Genomic DNA, 24,996 nt, shown 5'->3' with positions numbered 1-24,996 from the left:
CGAGTATGCGAGGCAATCGAAGGGTCTATAAACTATTTTGACGTTCTTGGGATTAAAACTTGGGGATAGTATTTTTGCTGTGATATGTCGCAAAGATAGATTCATTTTACCATAAAAGGGGTGTGTTTTTCTTGTAAATTTGTTTCAAGGGGTGAGGTTTTGAGGGATCGGGTCTCTATCATACCGTGATTCTCACCAAAAGTTGGAGCAAGGCGTACCCTGGACATAGACCGTTGGAACCTTAGTCGCACCTTCACTAATGGAACAAGCTGTCATATAACTAGTTATGCATTTGCCCCATGGAATTAAAGAAATTGTTCAACCAAAATTTTTGTTCGAGAAATAAGAACGAACGTACAAATATTCTTATCCTTGACGAACGCAAAAGATAGTTACTTCAAACTGACGTAAACAGCGCCACCATTGGCGACAATCATGAAAACGTACCCGGGAAGAGACTGATAATTTGATTTGTTTGATCTGTTGGTTTAGTGAATAGAGTTGTTGTATCGGCCAAGTGTAGAACACTGTCTGACCGTCCGTAAAATGGCATAGTGAATTTATATTGTTTTTCATCTGTGATATTTTTATGTTTTTTTGTGATATATTTTGTTATACACTGAGAAGATTTTCAGTCAGAATTAAAATTTTATTTCAAATATTGTTTATCAATTTGTTTTACATATACTGTGAATATTTTGTTGTATTTGTCTTGAATGTCTGATATACCATAAAAGCTTATATTTCCGCAGATCATTGTCTTAAAATACCCGGATGTGAGTGTCTGATGGCAGACGACATTGTTATTATTATTATTAATTTTATTAACATGTCTTTATTTGAGTCATGTTCAATATTGGTTCCTTAAGACACGTACAACGCGTGTAAAATAAATTGTCCATGACACGCGATTCGAATCGGCGGTGAACACCAAAAAGAGGTCGACCCCTACCCTAGACTATTGTGTGCCATGATAACCAGATGAGTAGGCTGAATCCACTGCCGAGATTCGTTTGCTAACGGATGCTTGTGTTCAAATGGGACTTGCTGACAATGGGAAAGAGTAATGTCTTTTCGTAATGCCATTATGATAGAAATATGGCCACAATGCCTTATTGCGTTGTCCCAACATGGAAAGGAATTTTTGTGGCAAAATGCATTGTATGTCCCGTCTAGTAGCACTGTAAAAAGTCAGGAGAATCAACAAGTGACATTCAATATCGGGAACTGTATGGTACAAAATAATATTAAAAATCAAATCTTGAAGCCGCGTGTATTTTATTTTTTAAAAAGGTGCCGCAAGACACTCATTGGCAGTTATTGGTGTACATTCAAGACATGTACACCAAGAATCCTTGTAAGCTTGGCGGTAAATACAATTGTGTAATGTCAATGGTGTTGTGACATTGCGTTACTTAGAGGTCAAAGGTTCAAATATTACTCCAAATGTTACTCGATTGCCCCTGAGTGTGCATGACGTATCAAAGCAGCACGTACGCGGTCCACTTCTTGCACTTCATTCAAATTATGAAAGGCTGCTGAAGTAGAAAAACAATAACAACACATGATCTACAACTATTTGGTATTCGTGCATTTCGCACTGTTGGATAATATATTTCAACAAACTACTCATGTACAATAATTTACAAGTCAGTCACTCCAGACACTCCAGATATAAAACTAGTGTTAATGTACCGTGACTAATACTGGTACTTAGATAACATATACAAAATCACTATTCTTCATCTATATAAATATTTCTACATTTCACAATTCGAACGAGAGGTTGACCACTTTGAATAACATTAGAACGCCATGACCTCGATGCACACTACGCTCGTTTGATTTAACTGCCATTGAAATTTACAAATAAGATTTGTTGCCCGGTATTAAAGGACACGATGACTGAATAATAGTGTTACGTCTGGTATTATGGCTGGCAGTTATCGTGCCGTTGATACTGCCCGGTGCTGCTGATTTACTAGTAATACTACATTCCACTCCCAGTGCAAGCACAAAAAATTGACCAGTGAAAATCCCCGAGAACACGTTCAAATTATTCCGTGAAATTGCCACGAGTAAGCAGATAAGGCAATATATTGAGCGCCTTCGACGAATCAAGAAAAAATAAAACCATTTAGATCACAAACTTACGTCTAATAATGTTTTGGTCTTTTAGTGGAACCATGTTGCCATGGAGATAAGATCCCAATGACGACAATGTTCTCCAATACTTTCATCATTGACGTTCATGGGCAGAGGGATATTTGGTATAGAAAGTAGCTGTATTTACCTCGTACATCTGCCCAAGGCTGCATATGCTCAACAATTCCGAAAGCAATAGAAACAGCGCCCTCATCGTTTGTTGTTAGAGTAGCCGCCACCAATAAAAACTACCAAAACAAATTCACGTTATAGACAAGGAGATATATCGAATAGCGGTCAAGGAAACTATGACGTATATATAATAAATACAATTATATTTATGAAGCGGAGTAAATTTGACATCGGACAATAGAGTTTCATAAAGCAAAAACTAGTTCAGGTACCACCTGTATTTTTCGTTGGAATTTCAAACAGCCAATCACAAAAAATAATTCTTTTTTTTTTTAAATGTTTTATCCCTTCCAGTTTATTGGAAGGTCTTGCGTCTCAAGAAAAAACACGAAGTACTAAAAGTAATTCGTCATTTGAATCAAACAAAACGCATAGCAACGACATGATTGTTTGTTGGTTTACTTGAATTCATTTTTTCTGTCCATTGGGAATATTTTTTAAGGTTGTATGGCCATTTTAATGCCAGTGCGGTGGAAAATTAGACGGGTGGCGCCATCTATGGTTCACATTTCATCTGGTTTTTAACGCGGTAATTAAAAAGTGTTTATACTCGTAACATTTCGCCATTTAAAAACAATTAAAGATGCTCATATTTGTCAAATGTGACGATAAAATGTTAAAAACATTATACATCGGCCAAATAATTAACATAGCGAGCCAGAGTGGTCCACGGAAGATGACTATTTTATGAGAGATTGGCAATTCTTCGACAAGAAACTCGGACATTTGTATTGTGTACACAATTAATTTATCACGATCTTTAGTATGGCGAGCATGACAATTATTTACCATATCTTAAAGAATCCGTTGCTTATTTCCAAATTTGAAATGTTTTCGAAATTAAAGACCGTAATGACGAGCGAAATTAAGAAATTATTATAAATATTACTCCCCTTTATGAGGTCACCAAGGCATCGATTTACATGATTAGTTTGACGTCAATTTTGGAATCGAAGCTTTAGGTGACATGTGTCATCATAATGATTTTCCCCACACATTTCAATTTTAGAAAATGACAAAAATACTAATGAAAGGTCGCAAGAAATTAACAGAAAGTGTCAAAATATGTTCACGTTTGCGTGGCGCTGGATAATAATTACGAACTTTTTGAAAACTTTTGCATATTTGCAACCGTTCATTGCCCGGTTGCCGTCAGCCGTAAGGCCGCCATCTTGAATCATGACAATCACGGCGCAAAGCGTGACTATTATGTTCCCAAACACGATTAGTGATTAGTTAGTCGCATTCGTGGTTGGAAGAAACAAACGCACGCCCGGTTACAGACCCCTAGAATAATACAATTTATATAAACAGCGACCTCTGATAGTACTGTCCCATTCTAGATAACTCCAAGTCAGTATATGGTTGCTACCTAAATTTGCATATTTTCTTGAATTCATGATAGCCACGCCCTCGACGCCGAAATTGTGAAAGTGAATCTCATAAAGATCGACAGAAATATCACCTAAATTAATTGAATTTCTTTGTAGCCATTCACTCAGAAGCTAACGATGACCTTTATGTCTGTCATGTCATTAGAAAAGAATGATTTCGTAAAAATGGGTTTCCTGAAGTTAAATATGTCAGGTGAAAGGTTTTAACATATGGCTGAGACTAACTCAACTTAGCTTTACGTCGAGTTCAATATTAAATGTTACACAAACTATTGCACGTCCACTGAATGTCAGTGTGTCTGAATACAAACTACGATTGTCAGCTTATTCTTCATTTACACGTTCTGCCAGACATATTTTTATCAACCTGGTTGTTTGAATAAAACTCACTTTTCAACCGCTTTCCAATATTATATAACACACCATACAATACATTAGATATTTTTAATATATATATAAAAAAATTACGGGACAGGCAAAGCACGTTTGATTGTACATTGTCAGTATTGTAAAGCTGTGATTTTTCATTTTTTTTTTTTTTTTTAGGTTTGTAGTTTATTTTGTAGTGATCGTTTAATATGCTCTACCCATTATTACCAATTCTCTTGTTAGTGCGGATTGTGATGTTATTTTAACATGTTGAATGTTGTTAACTATATATAAAGAAACATATAACGTTTGCGTGTATGTGCGCAGTTTATTCCGCAGCCGAAATGTACACGTCTCCAGTTTCGAACATGCCTGAACCAAATACAAATTACTAAAAGTAACGTGCAACTATAATATTAAACAATGTCTTTGTGGCCGTGTAGTTACGACGATATATAAATGACATTCATTTCTCGAGGATGGTAAATAAAGATTATCTCTTATCTCTCTGGTTCTAGCATATGGAATAACTGTACCATGGTTCTAACATATGGAATAACTGTACCATGGTTCTACCATATGGAATAACTGTACCATGGTTCTAACATATTGAATAACTGTACCATGGTTCTAACATATGGAATAACTGTACCATGGTTCTACCATATGGAATAATTCTACCATGGTTCTACCATATGGAATAACTCTACCATGGTTCTACCATATGGAATAACTGTATCATGGTTCTACCATATGGAATAACTGTACCATAGTTCTACTATATGGAATAACTGTACCATGGTTCTACTATATGAAATAACTGTACCATGGTTCTACCATATGGAATAACTGTACCATGGTTCTACCATATGGAATAACTGTACCATGGTTCTACCATATGGAATAACTGTACCATGGTTCTACTATATAGAATAACTGTACCATGGTTCTACTATATGAAATAACTGTACCATGGTTCTACCATATGGAATAACTGTACCATGGTTCTACCATATGGACTAACTGTACCATGGTTCTACCATATGGAATAACTGTACCATGGTTCTACCATATGGAATAACACTACCATGGTTCTATTATATGGAATAACTGTACCATGGTTCTACCATATGGAATAACACTACCATGGTTCTATTATATGGAATAACTGTACCATGGTTCTACTATATGAAATAACTGTACCATGGTTCTACTATATGAAATAACTGTACCATGGTTCTACCATATGGAATAACTGTACCATGGTTCTACCATATGGAATAACTGTACCATGGTTCTACCATATGGAATAACTGTACCATGGTTCTACCATAAGGAATAACACTACCATGGTTCTATTATATGAAATAACTGTACCATGGTTCTACCAAATGGAATAACTGTACCATGGTTCTACCATATGGAATAACTGTACCATGGTTCTACCATATGGAATAACTGTACAATGGTTCTACCATATGGAATAACACTACCATGGTTCTACTATATGGAATAACTGTACCATTGTTCTACCATATGAAATAACTGTACCATGGTTCTACCATATGGAATAACTGTACCATGGTTCTACCATATGGAATAACTGTACCATGGTTCTACCATATGGAATAACTGTACCATGGTTATACCATATGGAATAACACTACCATGGTTCTATTATATGGAATAACTGTACCATGGTTCTACCATATGGAATAACTGTACCATGGTTATACAATATGGAATAACTGTACCATGGTTCTACCATATGGAATAACACTACCATGGTTCTATTATATGGAATAACTGTACCATGGTTCTACCATATGGAATAACTGTACCATGGTTCTACCATATGGAGTAACACTACCATGGTTCTACCATATGGAATAACTGTACCATGGTTCTACCATATGGAATAACTGTACCATGGTTCTACCATATGGAATAACTGTACCATGGTTCTACCATATGAAATAACTGTACCATGGTTCTACCATATGGAATAACTGTACCATGGTTCAACCATATGGAATAACTGTACCATGGTTCTACCATATGGAATAACTGTACCATGGTTCTACCATATGGAATAACACTACCATGGTTCTATTATATGGAATAACTGTACCATGGTTCTACCATATGGAATAACACTACCATGGTTCTATTATATGGAATAACTGTACCATGGTTCTACTATATGAAATAACTGTACCATGGTTCTACCATATGGAATAACTGTACCATGGTTCTACCATATGGAATAACTGTACCATGGTTCTACCATATGGAATAACACTACCATGGTTCTATTATATGAAATAACTGTACCATGGTTCTACCATATGGAATAACTGTACCATGGTTCTACCATATGGAATAACTGTACCATGGTTCTACCATATGGAATAACTGTACCATGGTTCTACCATATGGAATAACTGTACCATGGTTCTACCATATGGAATAACACTACCATGGTTCTACTATATGGAATAACTGTACCATTGTTCTACCATATGAAATAACTGTACCATGGTTCTACCATATGGAATAACTGTACCATGGTTCTACCATATGGAATAACTGTACCATGGTTCTACCATATGGAATAACTGTACCATGGTTCTACCATATGGAATAACACTACCATGGTTCTATTATATGGAATAACTGTACCATGGTTCTACCATATGGAATAACTGTACCATGGTTCTACCATATGGAATAACTGTACCATGGTTCTACCATATGGAACAATTGTACCATGGTTCTACTATATGGAATAACTGTACCATGGTTCTACCATATGGAATAACTGTACCATGGTTCTACTATATGGAATAACTGTACCATGGTTATACAATATGGAATAACTGTACCATGGTTCTACCATATGGAATAACTGTACCATGGTTCTACCATATGGAATAACTGTACCATGGTTCTACCATACGGAATAACACTACCATGGTTCTATTATATGGAATAACTGTACCATGGTTCTACCATATGGAATAACTGTACCATGGTTCTACCATAAGGAATAACACTACCATGGTTCTATTATTTGAAATAACTGTACCATGGTTCTACCATATGGAATAACTGTACCATGGTTCTACCATATGGAATAACTGTACCATGGTTCTACCATATGGAATAACTGTACAATGGTTCTACCATATGGAATAACACTACCATGGTTCTACTATATGGAATAACTGTACCATTGTTCTACCATATGAAATAACTGTACCATGGTTCTACCATATGGAATAACTGTACCATGGTTCTACCATATGGAATAACTGTACCATGGTTCTACCATATGGGATAACTGTACCATGGTTCTACCATATGGAATAACACTACCATGGTTCTATTATATGGAATAACTGTACCATGGTTCTACCATATGGAATAACACTACCATGGTTCTATTATATGGAATAACTGTACCATGGTTCTACTATATGAAATAACTGTACCATGGTTCTACTATATGAAATAACTGTACAATGGTTCTACCATATGGAATAACTGTACCATGGTTCTACCATATGGAATAACTGTACCATGGTTCTACCATATGGAATAACTGTACCATGGTTCTACCATAAGGAATAACACTACCATGGTTCTATTATATGAAATAACTGTACCATGGTTCTACCATATGGAATAACTGTACCATGGTTCTACCATATGGAATAACTGTACCATGGTTCTACCATATGGAATAACTGTACAATGGTTCTACCATATGGAATAACACTACCATGGTTCTACTATATGGAATAACTGTACCATTGTTCTACCATATGAAATAACTGTACCATGGTTCTACCATATGGAATAACTGTACCATGGTTCTACCATATGGAATAACTGTACCATGGTTCTACCATATGGAATAACTGTACCATGGTTCTACCATATGGAATAACTGTACCATGGTTCTATTATATGGAATAACTGTACCATGGTTCTACCATATGGAATAACTGTACCATGGTTATACAATATGGAATAACTGTACCATGGTTCTACCATATGGAATAACACTACCATGGTTCTATTATATGGAATAACTGTACCATGGTTCTACCATATGGAATAACTTTACCATGGTTACCATATGGAGTAACACTACCATGGTTCTACCATATGGAATAACTGTACCATGGTTCTACCATATGGAATAACTGTACCATGGTTCTACCATATGGAATAACTGTACCATGGTTCTACCATATGAAATAACTGTACCATGGTTCTACCATATGGAATAACTGTACCATGGTTCAACCATATGGAATAACTGTACCATGGTTCTACCATATGGAATAACTGTACCATGGTTCTACCATATGGAATAACACTACCATGGTTCTATTATATGGAATAACTGTACCATGGTTCTACCATATGGAATAACACTACCATGGTTCTATTATATGGAATAACTGTACCATGGTTCTACCATATGAAATAACTGTACCGTGGTTCTATCATATGGAATAACACTACCATGGTTCTACCATATGGAATAACTGTATCATGGTTCTGCCATATGGAATAACTGTACCATAGTTCTAGCATATGGAATAATTGCACCATGGTTCTGCCATATGAAATAACAGTACCATTGTTCTGCTATATGGAATAACTGTACCATGGTTCTACTACATGGAATAACTGTACCATGGTTCTACCATATGGAATAACTGTGCCATGGTTCTACTATATAGAATAACTGTACCATGGTTCTACTATATAGAATAACTGTGCCATGGTTCTACTATATGGAATAACTGTACCATGGTTCTACCATATAGAATAATTGTGCCATGGTTCTACTATATGGAATAACTGTACCATGGTTCTACTATATGGAATAACTGTACCACGGTTCTACCATATGGAATAACTGTATCATGGTTCTACCATATGGAATAACTGTACCATGGTTCTACCATATGGAATAACACTACCATGGTTCTACCATATAGAATAACTGTATCATGGTTCTGCCATATGGAATAACTGTAACATGGTTCTAGCATATGGAATAATTGTACCATGGTTCTACCATATGGAATAACTGTACCATTGTTCTGATATATGGAATAAGTGTACCATGGTTCTACCATATGAAATAACTGTGCCGTGGTTCTACTATATAGAATAACTGTACCATGGTTCTACCATATGGAATAACTGTACCATGGTTCTACCATATAGAATAACTGTGCCATGGTTCTACTATATGGAATAACTGTACCATGGTTCTACTATATGGAATAACTGTACCATAGTTCTACCATATGAAATAACTGTACCATGGTTCTACCATATGGAATAACTGTACCATGGTTCTACCATATGGAATAACTGTACCATGGTTCTACCATATGGAACAATTGTACCATGGTTCTACTGTATGGAATAACTGTACCATGGTTCTACCATATGGAATAACAGTACCATGGTTCTACTATATGGAATAACTGTACAATGGTTCTACCATATGGAATTACTATTACATGTTTCTACTATATGGAATAACTGTACCATGGTTATACAATATGGAATAACTGTACCATGGTTCTACCATATGGAATAACTGTACCATGGTTCTATCATATGGAATAACACTACCATGGTTCTACCATATGGAATAACTGTATCATGGTTCTGCCATATGGAATAACTGTACCATAGTTCTAGCATATGGAATAATTGCACCATGGTTCTGCCATATGGAATAACAGTACCATTGTTCTGCTATATGGAATAACTGTACCATGCTTCTACTACATGGAATACCTCTACCATGGTTCTACTATATGGAATAACTGTACCATGGTTCTACCATATGGAATAACTGTACCATGGTTTTACCATATGGAATAACTGTACCATGGTTCTACCATATGGAATAACTGTACCATGGTTCTACCATATGGAATAACTCTACCATGGTTATATTATATGGAATAACTCTACCATGGTTCTACCATATGGAATAACTCTACCATGGTTTTACCATATGGAATAACTGTACCATGGTTATACCATATGAAATAACTGTACCATGGTTCTACCATATGGAATAACTGTACCATGGTTCTAACATATGGAATAACTGTACCATGGTTCTACTATATGGAATAACTGTACCATGGTTCTACCATATGGAATAACTGTACCATGGTTCAAATATATGGAATAACTGTACCATGGTTCTAACATATGGAATAACTGTACCATGGTTTTACCGTATGGAATAACTGTACCATGGTTCTAACATATGGAATAACTGTACCATGGTTCTACCATATGGAATAACTCTACCATGGTTCTATTATATGGAATAACTCTACCATGGTTCTACCATATGGAATAACTGTACCATGGTTCTAACATATGGAATAACTGTACCATGGTTCTACTATATGGAATAACTGTACCATGGTTCTACCATATGGAATAACTGTACCATGGTTCAAATATATGGAATAACTGTACCATTGTTCTAACATATGGAATAACTGTACCATGGTTTTACCGTATGGAATAACTGTACCATGGTTCTACCATATGGAATAACTGTACCATGGTTCTACCATATGGAATAACTCTACCATGGTTCTATTATATGGAATAACTCTACCATGGTTCTACCATATGGAATAACTGTACCATGGTTTTACCATATGGAATAACTGTACCATGGTTATACCATATGAAATAACTGTACCATGGTTCTACCATATGGAATAACTGTACCATGGTTCTAACATATGGAATAACTGTACCATGGTTCTACTATATGGAATAACTGTACCATGGTTCTACCATATGGAATAACTGTACCATGGTTCAAATATATGGAATAACTGTACCATGGTTCTAACATATGGAATAACTGTACCATGGTTTTACCGTATGGAATAACTGTACCATGGTTCTAACATATGGAATAACTGTACCATGGTTCTACCACATTGAATAACTCTACCATGGTTCTACTATATGGAATAACTGTACCACGGTTCTACCACATTGAATAACTCTACCATGGTTCTATTATATGGAATACCTCTACCATGGTTCTACTATATGGAATAACTGTACCATGGTTCTACCATATGGAATAACTGTACCATGGTTTTACCATATGGAATAACTGTACCATGGTTCTACCATATGGAATAACTGTACCATGGTTTTACCGTATGGAATAACTGTACCATGGTTCTAACATATGGAATAACTGTACCATGGTTCTACCATATGGAATAACTGTACCATGGTTCTAACATATGGAATAACTGTACCATGGTTCTAACATATGGAATAACTCTACCATGGTTCTACTATATGGAATAACTGTACCACGGTTCTACCACATTGAATAACTCTACCATGGTTCTATTATATGGAATAACTCTACCATGGTTCTACCATATGGAATAACTGTACCATGGTTCTACCATATGGAATAACTCTACCATGGTTCTAACATATGGAATAACTGTACCATGGTTCTACCATATGGAATAACACTACCATGGTTCTACCATATGGAATAACTCTACCATGGTTCTAACATATGGAATAACTGTACCATGGTTCTAGCATATGGAATAACTGTACCATGGTTCTACCATATGGAATAACTGTACCATTGTTCTAACATATGGAATAACTCTACCATGGTTCTAGCATATGGAATAACTCTACCATGGTTCTAGCATGTGCCACATAGTTTTCATCTTACCAGTTTATATTCTGTCAAATGCTGACGCGGCTATTTTAAGGCCGGGTTATCAAAGTATCAAAGTCCAACCGTTTCATTGAATTAAAGAGGTGTTAGGACACGACCTGTTCAACATTGGCACTTGATTTATTGTCCAATCATTGTGTTACAGCAAGGGTGTGACAACTTCGAGCTACTAATGGTGCGAAAAACTAAAATTACTCGTTTTGTGAATGAGTTGCTACTACCGGCAAAAAGGTCTTTCATAGAGTGACGAAAAGAAGCCACACACGACCGTCACCAGTCACGTGACCGATTGACGCAAACAAACCCTCGAGACAAGTTAATACACGATATGTAAACTGGTCACTATAGCAACTAGTCAAATCTGCGTGTTTTTTCTGGAATAAATTTTATTTGTTTTACACTGATCGTAATTAAAATTCTCTTTCCGGTCACCAGAATACGGATTCAACTAACAAGTTTTGAAGAACAGTACATGGCTTCTTTGAAGTTTGTTGTGCATTTGTCGGCCAAAACATCATAATTACGTTCATCTCTGTGAAAAATACGTTCTACAATGTATGTAGACTGGCGAGAATTTGTCGCTTAATCGATTTGGCGGGAAACACTAGAGTGGATATCACATTTGTAGACAAATTCCGTTTCGCATACTGATGTTGTCTTTAAAACAATTACGAATTCATGTTGGTCTTATTCATCGATTGGCGGCTCCGGGTAGTATGTAAATGAGGCATTGCCGTAGCAACCGTCGCACAACAGACGCTCAGTATAAAATGGTATCAGGTGGTAAACAACTCATTGATACCGCGAGAGCCTCGTAGCAGTCAGTGATTCAAGCAGACAGTACTTGCTATTGTGCTAGGAAACAACTCGCTGTCGACCATTTTGTTGGATTTCTTGTTTTGTTTTTTTAAAGACCCCTGTACGTTTTCAATATGGGTTGTGCATCATCTCAGGCCGCCGGTTCTACGGAAAACCAACCAAATGATCAGAATAATACAGACCCACAAACAGATAACAAGCATGTAGATGAAAATATAGGTAAGTGTCTGCGATAAAAATTCGGCTACATTTTGTCCTTTCATAATATGACTTTAAATGTGTTCCCGCTACGTTATAGTTAATATAATCTGATTATAGACTAAATGAGTTATTAATCTTTGGCTTCGTGGATTACGCCGATCCTACGCAGATGAGATTGAGATTGCATGGTAACAGCACCGCGACAGAACTACGTTGCAATGTCGTGTCAATGTAAAAAGTCACTAGCTAGTCTAGTGTATGAATAGTCTGACAAGTATACATATCGACTGAGCATTGAATGCCACCCGTGCGTTACAGGTCGTCTTGTTTTTCTAAAGTGTTCCCCATTATCGAGACGTAATGACACTCCTTTTTACAAAGGTCAGACTTTGTTCGCTGCCAACTTGTCTTTTATTCCACTGCTCCATTAGGCTGTGACGCTTATCTCTGAACTTGAGTGGACCTGGTCATAACTGGAAAAAACGCCGTAAATGTTTCCCAGCGCAATTTAGCATATAAATGCACACACTCGGCGTAACCATGGCATCATATTTAATGCCCGGGGTGAAAATGTCTTCACGGTTGCTCAAAAAATCGAGAGACACATGTGCGTTTAATACCCGCTCAATGTAGCTTGGTATTACGGGTAAACGCACATTCAGCTACTCGGTTTTCTTTCACTTAACATTTCTGAACAATTTTTGGTTATCGTATAGCTTTTTTTGTAAACGTGTTCACTGTCCACAAGATGGCCGATGCCCGTTGGTCACTGCCGCCATGACAACGGCAACAATACTTAGTGACACGTAACTGCTTGAGAGGAAATTGACATTGTTTACAATTGAAAAGTAACAGAGTATAACCACTAGGGAAGAATGCGTGTCTTCGTAGTGACAACATACTGCATATGTTGAAAATGAACTACGTAACAAAAAATTAGACATTTTCACATTAAACATGTGACTAATCAGGTCGAGGGTCACAATCATCGTAAACTCGAGGAAATCAAATTTAAAAATTGTATCTTGACATTTAATTCGTCGCTAATACGTTGAGTCAAATTCAACTGCTATTCAGACACAACTAGTTAAAAAGTATTCTAGTTGAATACCTAACACTACTAACTTGGTTGATCGATATCCAGTATAAACAATTAATTACTTTTTAACAATCGACATTTCGGTCAACTGTCGAAACGTTAAAAATCAAATTAAACTTTAATACTACCATGTATTCCGCATCCCACATCCACAAACACTTAATCAGTTCTACACGGAGTTTATAATTGTTGGGTATTACGTTTCCAAATAGCAGGGCATCGAATGTTACGTTACATCAGAATGAAACTGGCACAAAATGCGACGGGTGGGAATACCAGAATGCTTCACATTTTAGGCATTACGGCGACTGTTGCCCGGACTGTTACACACACGTCTCGATATAGATATCATACATAACGTTCCGGGGATTTAACTGCCTCAAATGTTATCATCATTTATGTCTACCAAACTGCACTCATGATTTAAGTATTTTTTACTAAGGTGCAAATTTGCAATACACTGTTACTATGGAAATATAGACATGGCAACACTCTTGGGTCGATCTATATATCCATTAACTATTTTCACGTATAGGATTTTTATTTAAATATTATTTAAAGCTTTACGTCGAAATTATAGATATCCCACGGTTATTAGTCTGTTTTAGTAACCATGGGAATCTGCCGTTCCCCAGGCTATAACGTCGATACCTACCATCATGTTGACGACCACTGCCGATCCAGTTGACGGTGTTTGTTTGTAAAAAGTTTAATTGAAATTTATCTCAACTATTAATCAGATAATTAAAATATAACAATGGATTTGCTGGAGGTAGTTTGTATATATCGTTTTTAGTTTCGTGATCATGAATATATGGGAATTATTTTTAGAGATGTTTATGTACATATCACGTGCCTTCTATGAGCCGTGTGTGTCTCCCACCTTGCACCACATTGCAAATAAGGATGTATGCTTTGCCGGTATCTTAGATGCATTGTGTGTTTCGTTTTGTTTCAATTCGACGAACATGAGTACAAATTGAGTGGAAATTTATTGTATTTATGTCACGATGTTCGGCCATGTATGATGGTGTAATAGGTACTGGTGTATGACGGGATAGGTCTTGTTTTATGGCTAATTGTTACTCGTAAATTCTATCACAGTCGGCGTTAGTGTGGTTTCAACAATTCACCTTTGTCTTTCTTTGTTTAATATTGCCGGTTTAGACGTGTGACAAACGAAGATCAATTTTGTATCCGTTACACTTTAACCCCCCCCCCCCCAGCATTACCATTGTTTGAACCTGCAAGAACTCGAAACAATACTAGTACATGTTGTTCCCATGGTGATATGCGTAACCTATTTGTATTATAAACTTTTGAGGAAGATTATTTTGCAAAATTTTAAATTTTAAACGGATTTACTAGACACAGTGAAATAGAGACGATATATATTTGTAGAATGTCGATATCGCCGGAGATATATTTGATACTAGTATATAATAATAATAATGGTAAACGCGTCATTTTCATCTGTTACCATGGCAAATATTTTAGCACGTGCCAGATCACATGGTCTTAATAGATCATATGCATCTGCCTTTAAGTGTATCTGAGAAGTCAATTCAAATATTAGAACACATAATGATTTGTTACATTCATCGATACCTAGCTAGGGTCAGAGTTCAATGACAAGTCTACATAAGAATGTAATGTTTTTTTAACAAGAAATTTTTGCATTTTTTTATTTGCGGCCACAGTTATTGTGGTCAGAAATCTGTTTCATTATGTGGATTTCGCGCTGAATGAGATTATTACTATGGCAACTACATGTGGAATGTAAAATGAATGATTGAAAAATGCCGTTTCAATAGACATTTCTACTTCTGATTTTTTTCAGCATTTTTTTTTTGAGAAAATAGCAGAACTAGGCTGAAATAGTCTCTGATCTTGACGTCATGAATGATCGTATACTAGAAGTGCATCATTTGAAATATGACAACGCATAATTATCTACTTATCTACAAACAAACAAACAAACAAACAAACAAACAGATTGTGGCAGCATAGCCTGAACAAATCAACTCAAACAAAATCCAGACGTAGAATTCAATCATAACATTTCTCCTAATCAGTGGTGATGAGAAGTTTGGAACCATTCATGGTGGCGACAATGACTTGCACTCGAGTCGTGAATCATCTTGTCACGTGAACAAAGCGGAACGAACAAAAGATGAAATCGATCAACCAAGTTTGAAAGCAACATTGTGAATTCAAAAATACATTTTCGATTAAAAACTGCGCCGCGTTACAAGCTAAATCGATGTCGGTTGTATACACTCACTCTTTTTCTTCTTGTATCCGTGACTAAGTAACTGAAATTAATATCCACGTTACCATAGCGACTATCACTTCGAGTCCACGAAAATGACACTTAAAAAATGAATGTCAGACACGAAATGTATATAAATGTTATATGGATAAAAATAGCTTTGCTCTCAAACGTTACAGGCCATAGTTTATTTATACTCTTTCGTCATTATGCTTAAAATTACTATCCACAATATCTTCACTGGCATACAATGAACCTTCAGTGGATAGTCGGTTCTCCGATAAACTGATCGAGAAACACCAACAACGTGATTACCGATTCAAAGACGAAACTTAATAAGGTATGTCGCCAGTACCTCATACCCCTGCTAAACAGACAGCCTATAATGTCAAATTATATACGTCATTTACATTATTTTCTGGGATAGACCTATTACTGCCTTTTGAAATTGTGATTTCTAAAGGGGCCGCCAAGGCGGTACACCTGCAAAGTAAGTTATTAAAAATTGAAACTAATAAATGCATACACACACATTAAACAAAATATTGTAGGTGCGATTTACCCCAGCATCATAGGATGGGCGATCTTTATTGGCTGCGACGAGCACGTGGCAACACAGTCTTAGTGACTTTGATTCAAACCCACATTATTTGCAACAATAATTATGATTTACATAATTAATTGTGTACCCGGTATTTAACTAGGCTGCTGGGATTGGCAGGGACTTCGATTCCCAAATGCTTACTACGACCATATATGTAGGCAACAAGACGAACGCGCAGCTAAACCGTTTCAGTGATTTTAACGTAGATTTTGTCAGATTTTACGGCTCCCTGCTGCCCCAACATCTAATGGTGACATTAAAATAGTTTACTTGACTACCTGATTCAACAGGTGGTCTGAGTTACCCCCACGCATTGCAACCTAACTTTTATACCCGCCGGCTGATGCCATACCAAATAGTTCAATGCTTTCATACGGAAACCTGATACCATTGTATTTTCAGTATTTCTTCCTCATCCTTTGACTGTCATATCTTTGTATGCGTACCTGGTCAAACGTTGACACCGTCCTACAATGTGCTCCTACAATGCTATCTTGGCATGATATCGAATGATGTATCTAGTCATGCATCGTGCGCACGCGGCGACGTGTTTATATACGCCGACTGTATTGGCAGAGGTCGTCACCCACATCCTGTTGCCATGGCAATGTAAACAAACAGACCTAAACATCATTAAAATCTCGAGTAATGTACTGAGGTCATTAAGGCAACCCTTGGAAAAGCAGTAAAAACGGCGAATTACAAACAAGGCCTGTCGCGACAGTTTTCTTCAAGGAGAATATGGCACGCATATGTCATTTCAGGCACGGTTACCATAGTAATAATTAAGCATAACTTGTTAGAGTCGGTTGCTGCACCGTACAATTTAAAATAACACGTATCATATTCGAAGTATCGTCATATAGAATTATTTAGTTTACGAGAGAGTTAGAGATCTGCTCACAGGCTGAGGTGTCAGGCAAACTCGGTAGTAATTCATTAAATATAAAAAGACTCGACAGTAATGACTTATTTAGACACGTTTATACCCGAGTGAAATACATTGCTCGCCTCTTTCGTCGTGGTCATGTCTGTCCTGCAAGGCTTATTGATTAATGATGTAACTAAATCTCGGCAAATAATTAGAAAGAAATCTTGAATCTATACTTATCATATAACAACTTTGACGGAAATTAATATAACATTTCAGAACATGTTAGAATTGCTTGTTGTAAAATTGTAGTGGTGGTTGTGGCGCATCGTGCATGGGTACCGTGCGACGTATACGAAGCGTGTAAATAAATTGGAACGCGCGCTGCGCGACGATCGTCGACTTGGTCGGCGAGTGAAGTACATTACGTGTACATCATCATTATACAGACGAATATCAGTCGTCTCAAATAATCTTCCATATTTGATAAGTCTGAAAAGAGATTCCTTGCAGACACAGCTTGGTTTTACATATCACGTGACATACATTCTAATCCTAATGACGGCTTTCACCAAGATTTGCCTGAATACTTCCAATTTCCCGCGAACCATCTATTGGTGGTCACCATGACAACTCACTAGTTATTCATTAGAGTCTCATTTTGCAGGCATTGGAGACAGGAATTGTATACCACGTGACTATACAATAGTAAAACATATCAACTGACAAAAGAAGCTATCCTAACGCATAATAGACGAGCAGAAAAGACGTTTCATGTTTAGCCACACTCGCTCGCGTTTTGGATATAATTTCCAATTCCACCCATCTTGTCTGTCGAAGGGTCTGTTGATGATCAGTCCACCAAGTTCTTTTCAAGTACAAGTTCCACTGGCCAACCTTAAAGTACACACATCCGTCTAATATCTAACGATTTATTCTCCGTTCTTAAAGAATATACTATTACAAACACCCTCAAACCCATTTTATGTGTTTATCACGTGTGTTGAACCAATAACATTATTCCTCGATGGTTTGATGGTAATTATCGTTTTTATTTTTAGTGATTCGTTGTGATGAAAGGTACACCAATCAACAAATGTACCCAACACCTGCTGTGATAAAATAAGCGAATTTTACTCATGAGAATACCCCGCCCCAAATACACATGAATTTTTAGTTCCACACTCCCTTTCTGAGACAGCTAACACGCGGAAGGACACCCCTTTCACAATACTAGAATGTTACGCGCCGTTTCATCCAGATTACAATTGTTAGAACGAAATATGAACGCTCTAAAACTAATCTCTAGCACATTGGACTCTGTTAACCGGTCTCCATGGCGACCACGAATGAGTTCAATACGTCCCTGAACATATCTTAAGGGGAATCTTAGGGAAATATGTACAGTAGATATAAATGTATTTATAAGCGCTCCATAGAAACTGTAACCATAATAGACGTAAACACAGCCCAGAGGAGGTGTCAGACTAGTGATAAACCAAGCCGGTACAACTGTAGAAGCAATAACCTACTGCAAACACATGCGAAATATGAATATGGTGGCAGCTTGTTGCCACGGTGACGAAAACCCTCATTCTGACTCATGCCAATGTCAATCGGAACGAGAGTGAGCGAATGGAGTGTTGTTATGACACACTACGAGAACACAATAGCAGAACAATATGTCTTTGTTGGCAATATTCAACTTTGTATTTGTGTATCACTCATTGTATATGTAATCGCCCCCTGTGGACATTGTTTAATTCACAATGGCACGTCATGCTCGATCGTGATATACTGAGCGAGGAGTTTGGCATAAACAAACCTTTGTCACCATTAAACACTCAAAATGTCAAATTTATTATTCAAATAATGTAAGTGTATTTGGTATGCGTTGAGCAGTAAAGGGTTGGGCCCGAACAATTTAGTAGATTTTTCTTCGCACGCTCGAGTGTTTTTTTTATGTTTGCAGTTGATACACCCCTCTCAGTCCCCGTATTTCTAATGAAACCTTCACCAAACAAAATGACTGTGGGGACGAATTTGGCGATCATTTGAGTTCATGGCATTTAATACGTGGAAAGCGTTCGGAGTTAGTGTTTTCATATAGCAGCGATAATTCCCAATAACGCACTTGCTGTTTTCGAGTAGAGAAATGAGAAATTCTTAGTGATTCTGTCTCTCAAGAAAGAGCCATGACGAGTGACGTGTAGGGGTTATGTATAATGCCTAGGGATAGTATCAATTGTCACATAAATAGATCATGATTTCTTCCATCATGGATGGATACGCCGAGGAATCAGTCCTACTTTTTTACATATTTAAAAAAAACACGAGATATTAAATAAACAAAAAATAAACATTCACCTGTTTTTATCTGTTTAGATTCACCAAAAGATGGCGAAGAAGGTGGTCAAGAAAAACAGGACGCCGAAAAACCAGCAGATGGTAAGGAGTTAAATTACGAGTATTATATATCTCTAACTTTGTGTAGACAACACACATATGCCACGTCCAACCTCAAGAAGCGTTCCAACATGATTGCCACTTTATTAGCGTGACGTGGCGATTGATTTATATTAATGTAGACAGCAGTAGGACCATAAACATTGTTTAATATACTATTCTGAAATGTATTGGGTTGTCTGATTTGACAGCAAACATTGTAAATTGATATGTCTGATAACGGTCGCTCTAATCCTTGGTATCACTAAATTATGCCGCCTGGTGGCGTTCTATCCATACTTGCGTCAATGTTTAAATATATATCAGTAAAATACAACGTGGACGATTCAATTTCATTTACAGGTGACGAGCTTAAGAAAGATGATGAGGGTGCAGAACAAACGACAACAGGTAACAGAGAATGACGAGACATCGTATGGGTTCAACTAGTGGCTTTGCTTCCCCAAATCCTGCTAATAACATCCAAATGCTACAAAATGCTTCACCTTCAACCCTTCACCTTTCACCCCGAAATCCCGACTCCAATCATTAGCTTCATGAAATTTCTTCTATCTCACTGATTGGCTTTATCCTGCTCATAATCCCATGCGATAACTTTGGCTGGTGTCATTATCGTTAACCTCTCATTGCAAGAACGTTTGCCTAATATTTCAACTAATATCATATGATTGAATCATTGAACATTCACTGGTTGAACTCCTGCGATATGAATGTTCAAATAAATTCTTGTAATTGTTTAGTCACGTGACCAATATATTCCTGAACTGCACCCTTGTCTTGGATGGTATACGACTGTAAGTTACCATAGCAACATCTTTCCATGACATCTTGTTCCATTGACATGAGTATAAGTGGAATTAAAAAATAGACTAAATGTATTCAGCTAAGAGAATACAATGAGGTCATGCGAGATCTCAGTTCAATAGCACAACTTTAGGAAATAAAAATCTGTCGATTTTCAAGAGATTTATTTTGTCAATTCAACATTCAACATGATTATGTCGAAAGTATAGCAAAGACCTTCTCCCCATGTATTCTAAATATTCCATCCCTTAAATGTCAGTAGTTTCGGCGGGAATTTTCCGAAAAGTCTTATGACAGATGAAAGTTTGGAGACCGAAGCATACCGAATATTGTCGTGACTACATCAATCTCTGACATCATGACAATGAAATATTATTATGTTAATATTCTACGTTGCTGCTGTTGCTATGTTTACTATCAGTACAGTTGTTTTATAAACAGGTATATGTCAGAAAGTGTTAGCCGTTCCAGTAGAAATAAAGACGCAATTATTTAATTGATTATTTGATTTGTATTATTATTTATAGTATTATTTATCTTATATCTATTTCGCTCGAGCAAAAAAAAAACCAATGGTGTTGAAATAGCTGCATGATATTTTGACGTAAATTGGGACATTTATTTTTCCTGATTGTCATGGTTTATGCACTATAGAACCGACAATTTAATCGAACTTAATGATTACGTGACTAATTTATTTGGATGATTCCATTATTTTGACAGGTGAACAGAACGAAGGCGAAGGTGCAGAGACAGAAGGTAATATAAATACTTGCTTACATCTCAGACAACTAATACATATTACATTAATTGTCTGAGCTTACATCGCCTCCCATTGAATTACGTCACATACACACGAATGTCGAAATTGAATCACACCTCCATATGACGTCGTCAGTTTCCCCCTGGACCATGATAATATCATTTACATAACATAGCATATATTAACTAGCTTAATCAATCGCACATGAAATCAAGCTGGTTGTAAATTGGTTATTTCGCTTAACTTCTAATGCCTGCACATGACACTCAACCAAAATGAACATAGCTGTCACATTAATATGGGTGCCACTAAAAGTTAATTATCACGTGCCCAGTGCATGATACAACTTTGCCTTTCCCGCCCATTCATCTAATATATGTTACATCGCACGTAAAGGTGATGCCGAAACGGAAGAAGCGTCAAAAGAAACAGATGCTGTGCCCCCGGAAATGACGACAGAGGAAACGCCGGCTGCTGAACCAGAAACACATCCCACTGACGACACAGAAGTTGAAACACAAAAGGAAATACACGACACAGCAGACGACATACCAGTAAACGACACAGCTAATACAACAACCGAAGGTGACATGTTACATAGGGATAGTCTAACTCTCATGTTGAAGCACCCCAGGGTCGTGATTTTGTCACGTGACCACATACCATGTGACTGATGGTTTGTCTGCCTGTCTGTCTCTGTATGTAGTGTAGTATTGATAGATAGGTGCTTCAAACATGAGAGTTGCCGGTATGAACTTTCTTGCAGTCCTCTGGTAAAAAATAACTTCCTTAAACACAAAATTCCTGCTTTAATTAACTTCTGCTTGGGTAACTAAATGGTTTGCCTTCAGTTCCTAGCTTCGCTCTGCTAATTGTCATTGCTGATTGTCACACTATGCATCAAGCACCGCTGACCATGCACATAGCTTAAGAACACATCATAGTGAAACCGATGCACATCTAGTGTACAACGACAGGCCATGCTCTTGTTATTAATCATAGCATTGGACTGCAAGAAAGTCTATCATACGTATATGTTTAGTGGATGTCACACGTTGTCATGGTGACAGAGCAATCTTTTGGAATGTCGCTAAAATATTGTTAGTTAGTAACAACTGATAAGATTGCGTCTTTTATTTCGTCACAAATACAACACAACACTTATCACATCATATTACTTTCCACGGACCAATCGTCGTCTCATCACGTGACTGTCTGCATGTACATTTATCCTACGTAGATCGTAACATTGTTTGCACTATTTAGGTTGGGCGATCTATCTGTAATGTAGCGGGGGGGCTACAAATTTGCCAATCATATCCTCTGAACAAATGTTTACCTTCAAAATAACTTTTATTCTTCAATTGTTGTCCTCTTTTAGTGTCGATTCGGTGTCAGTTGTAAATAGGTCATGTTTATAAATTATCCAACAATGCATTGCGTTGATATTGTAGCACGTGACTATAATTAACCAATCAATGCCCGCCAATATTGTGCAACACACACGGAAATTTCGCCGACTTAATCATATATGTTTATCCAATTGCCACTTCAGTGCTCATCAAATCACCACTCTAAAACAAACAACATTTTTTAAAAAGTGTATTTGATTGTTAGGCGACAGTGATTCTTACTACTGCCTGTATAGGCTCGATATAGCGACGTATTCACCAGTCTAGAATGGAAGTTACAATATGATATTTGTTTTTGCCCACAGCCCAAGCAGACGCAGAAGAACCAGCAGCTGAATAAACAACAACATGCTTCAACTTGTAAATCAACATGTAAATAACAAAATATAATTTTTGACTAAAAGAAAACAAAAAAAAACAAATGTATGATGATGTAAATTGCTGATATTACTCATGGTTTAGATGTATTTGTTTATGTGTTTCCATGGTTTCAAGGGAAACACATAAATGAAGCGATGACTGCAAATGAATCGGTGACTACAAACGAGGATATACATTGAATGAATCGGTGACTACAAATAATACATTTTTAATGAATCATTCCTAGATAATAGTTATCCATTGATTTGAAAGAACGAATATATATTTTCAGATTATTATCGAAATTCTTGGGTTTGCATTTTAGTGCAATACATAAAGTTAAAGCGTCACTGTCGTCGCACCGTGTCGCGTTCAGTATGCGTACCACACAACGCGTACGAATGCGTTGTTTATTTACGCGAATCTAGAACGCGCGCTGCGCGACGACTGCTACTCGCTATACATGACTACTTTTTGTTAGTCCTACTACCTTCCCAAATACTGTCAAATAAAAATTGCATTTCGAAATGGTTACTGTTTTAGCTTTGAATTTGAATAGGAATAGAAAAACAGCATAACGCAATCCAGGCAATGAAGTGTAGTCGGCGTTACCGATTTTGAAATGTTTTAAAACACTACATTGTTTTCTCACTCCGTCCATAATCTTTAAGATGTACATTTTTTGAGAAATCAATGGTTAATGGTTAAATGTCAAAAGTACACAATTTTGTTCATGTTGAGGTGCACGGCGTCATTCGATAAGTCAATAAACATGAAACACGGACTATTATATCCAGACAACTTTTCGTTTTCTCTACTAATCGGTGAATGATTCAGTATTAATCCATTTTTGAAAGTAAATATTTTAGCAACTTATATTTTCATACTCTTAATTAATGTACTTGTTTCCTTTTGTCTTAATTGATATTCTGCCCCATTGTATGCAATATACACTTGTTTTGTAAATACCAACACCTTTAGATTTGTTTTCCGTTGTGGTATGGAATAACATATCAAGATGGTGGCCTTGCACTTTAACATTTTATATGGGATTTCATAGAGGATAAAAAGATAATGTTGAACGAATTCAAGATTATTTTTTACAATTTTCTGATATTAGTGTATATTTTATATTAAATCAATACCGTCTTATATTACTAACTCAAAATAAAAGAACCCTATAAATTGTTGAATTATTTATTAGTTCTAGGTGAAAGGTCATGAGACCTCATACTATGGTGCCATTTTCATGATGATTTTGTTTGAGTCAGTTATATTTTAGAAATCTGTATTTATTTATTTGATGTAGATCTGTTAGAAGCACATTTGTTTGATATCACAATAAAACCGTAATAAAATAATACTATATACTCATGTGTTGTTGAGACTTTCACAATGTCCCAAAATGCTTTGCGAAGAGAAGTATC

The 24,996-nt window shown here is 36.6% G+C and overlaps 1 protein-coding gene across 3 annotated transcripts; it reads left to right on the top strand.

The window, feature by feature from the left end:
- Nucleotides 1-12,666: 12,666 nt before the first annotated feature.
- On the top strand, nt 12,667-24,097 carry LOC100369092 (uncharacterized). 3 transcript variants are annotated; one of them, XM_085493234.1, is made up of 5 exons: nt 12,667-12,936; nt 20,150-20,212; nt 20,573-20,620; nt 21,758-21,793; nt 23,515-24,097. In XM_085493234.1, the coding sequence occupies exons 1-5, from the start codon at nt 12,831-12,833 to the stop codon at nt 23,547-23,549; spliced, it is 288 nt and encodes a 95-aa protein (XP_085349360.1). In that variant the 5' UTR covers nt 12,667-12,830; the 3' UTR covers nt 23,550-24,097. The 3 variants fall into 3 exon arrangements, with proteins under 3 accessions (XP_085349360.1, XP_085349358.1, XP_085349359.1); XM_085493232.1 differs by lacking the exon at nt 23,515-24,097 and adding an exon at nt 22,194-22,486; XM_085493233.1 differs by lacking the exons at nt 20,573-20,620; nt 23,515-24,097 and adding an exon at nt 22,194-22,486.
- The last annotated feature ends 899 nt before the right edge of the window (nt 24,098-24,996 follow it).

Source organism: Saccoglossus kowalevskii, chromosome 18, assembly GCF_978046115.1.
Source record: "Saccoglossus kowalevskii chromosome 18, keSacKowa6.1, whole genome shotgun sequence".
Taxonomy (NCBI): domain Eukaryota; kingdom Metazoa; phylum Hemichordata; class Enteropneusta; family Harrimaniidae; genus Saccoglossus; species Saccoglossus kowalevskii.
Note: the sequence above shows the minus strand (reverse complement) of the source record. Positions and strands in the feature narration are given on the sequence as shown.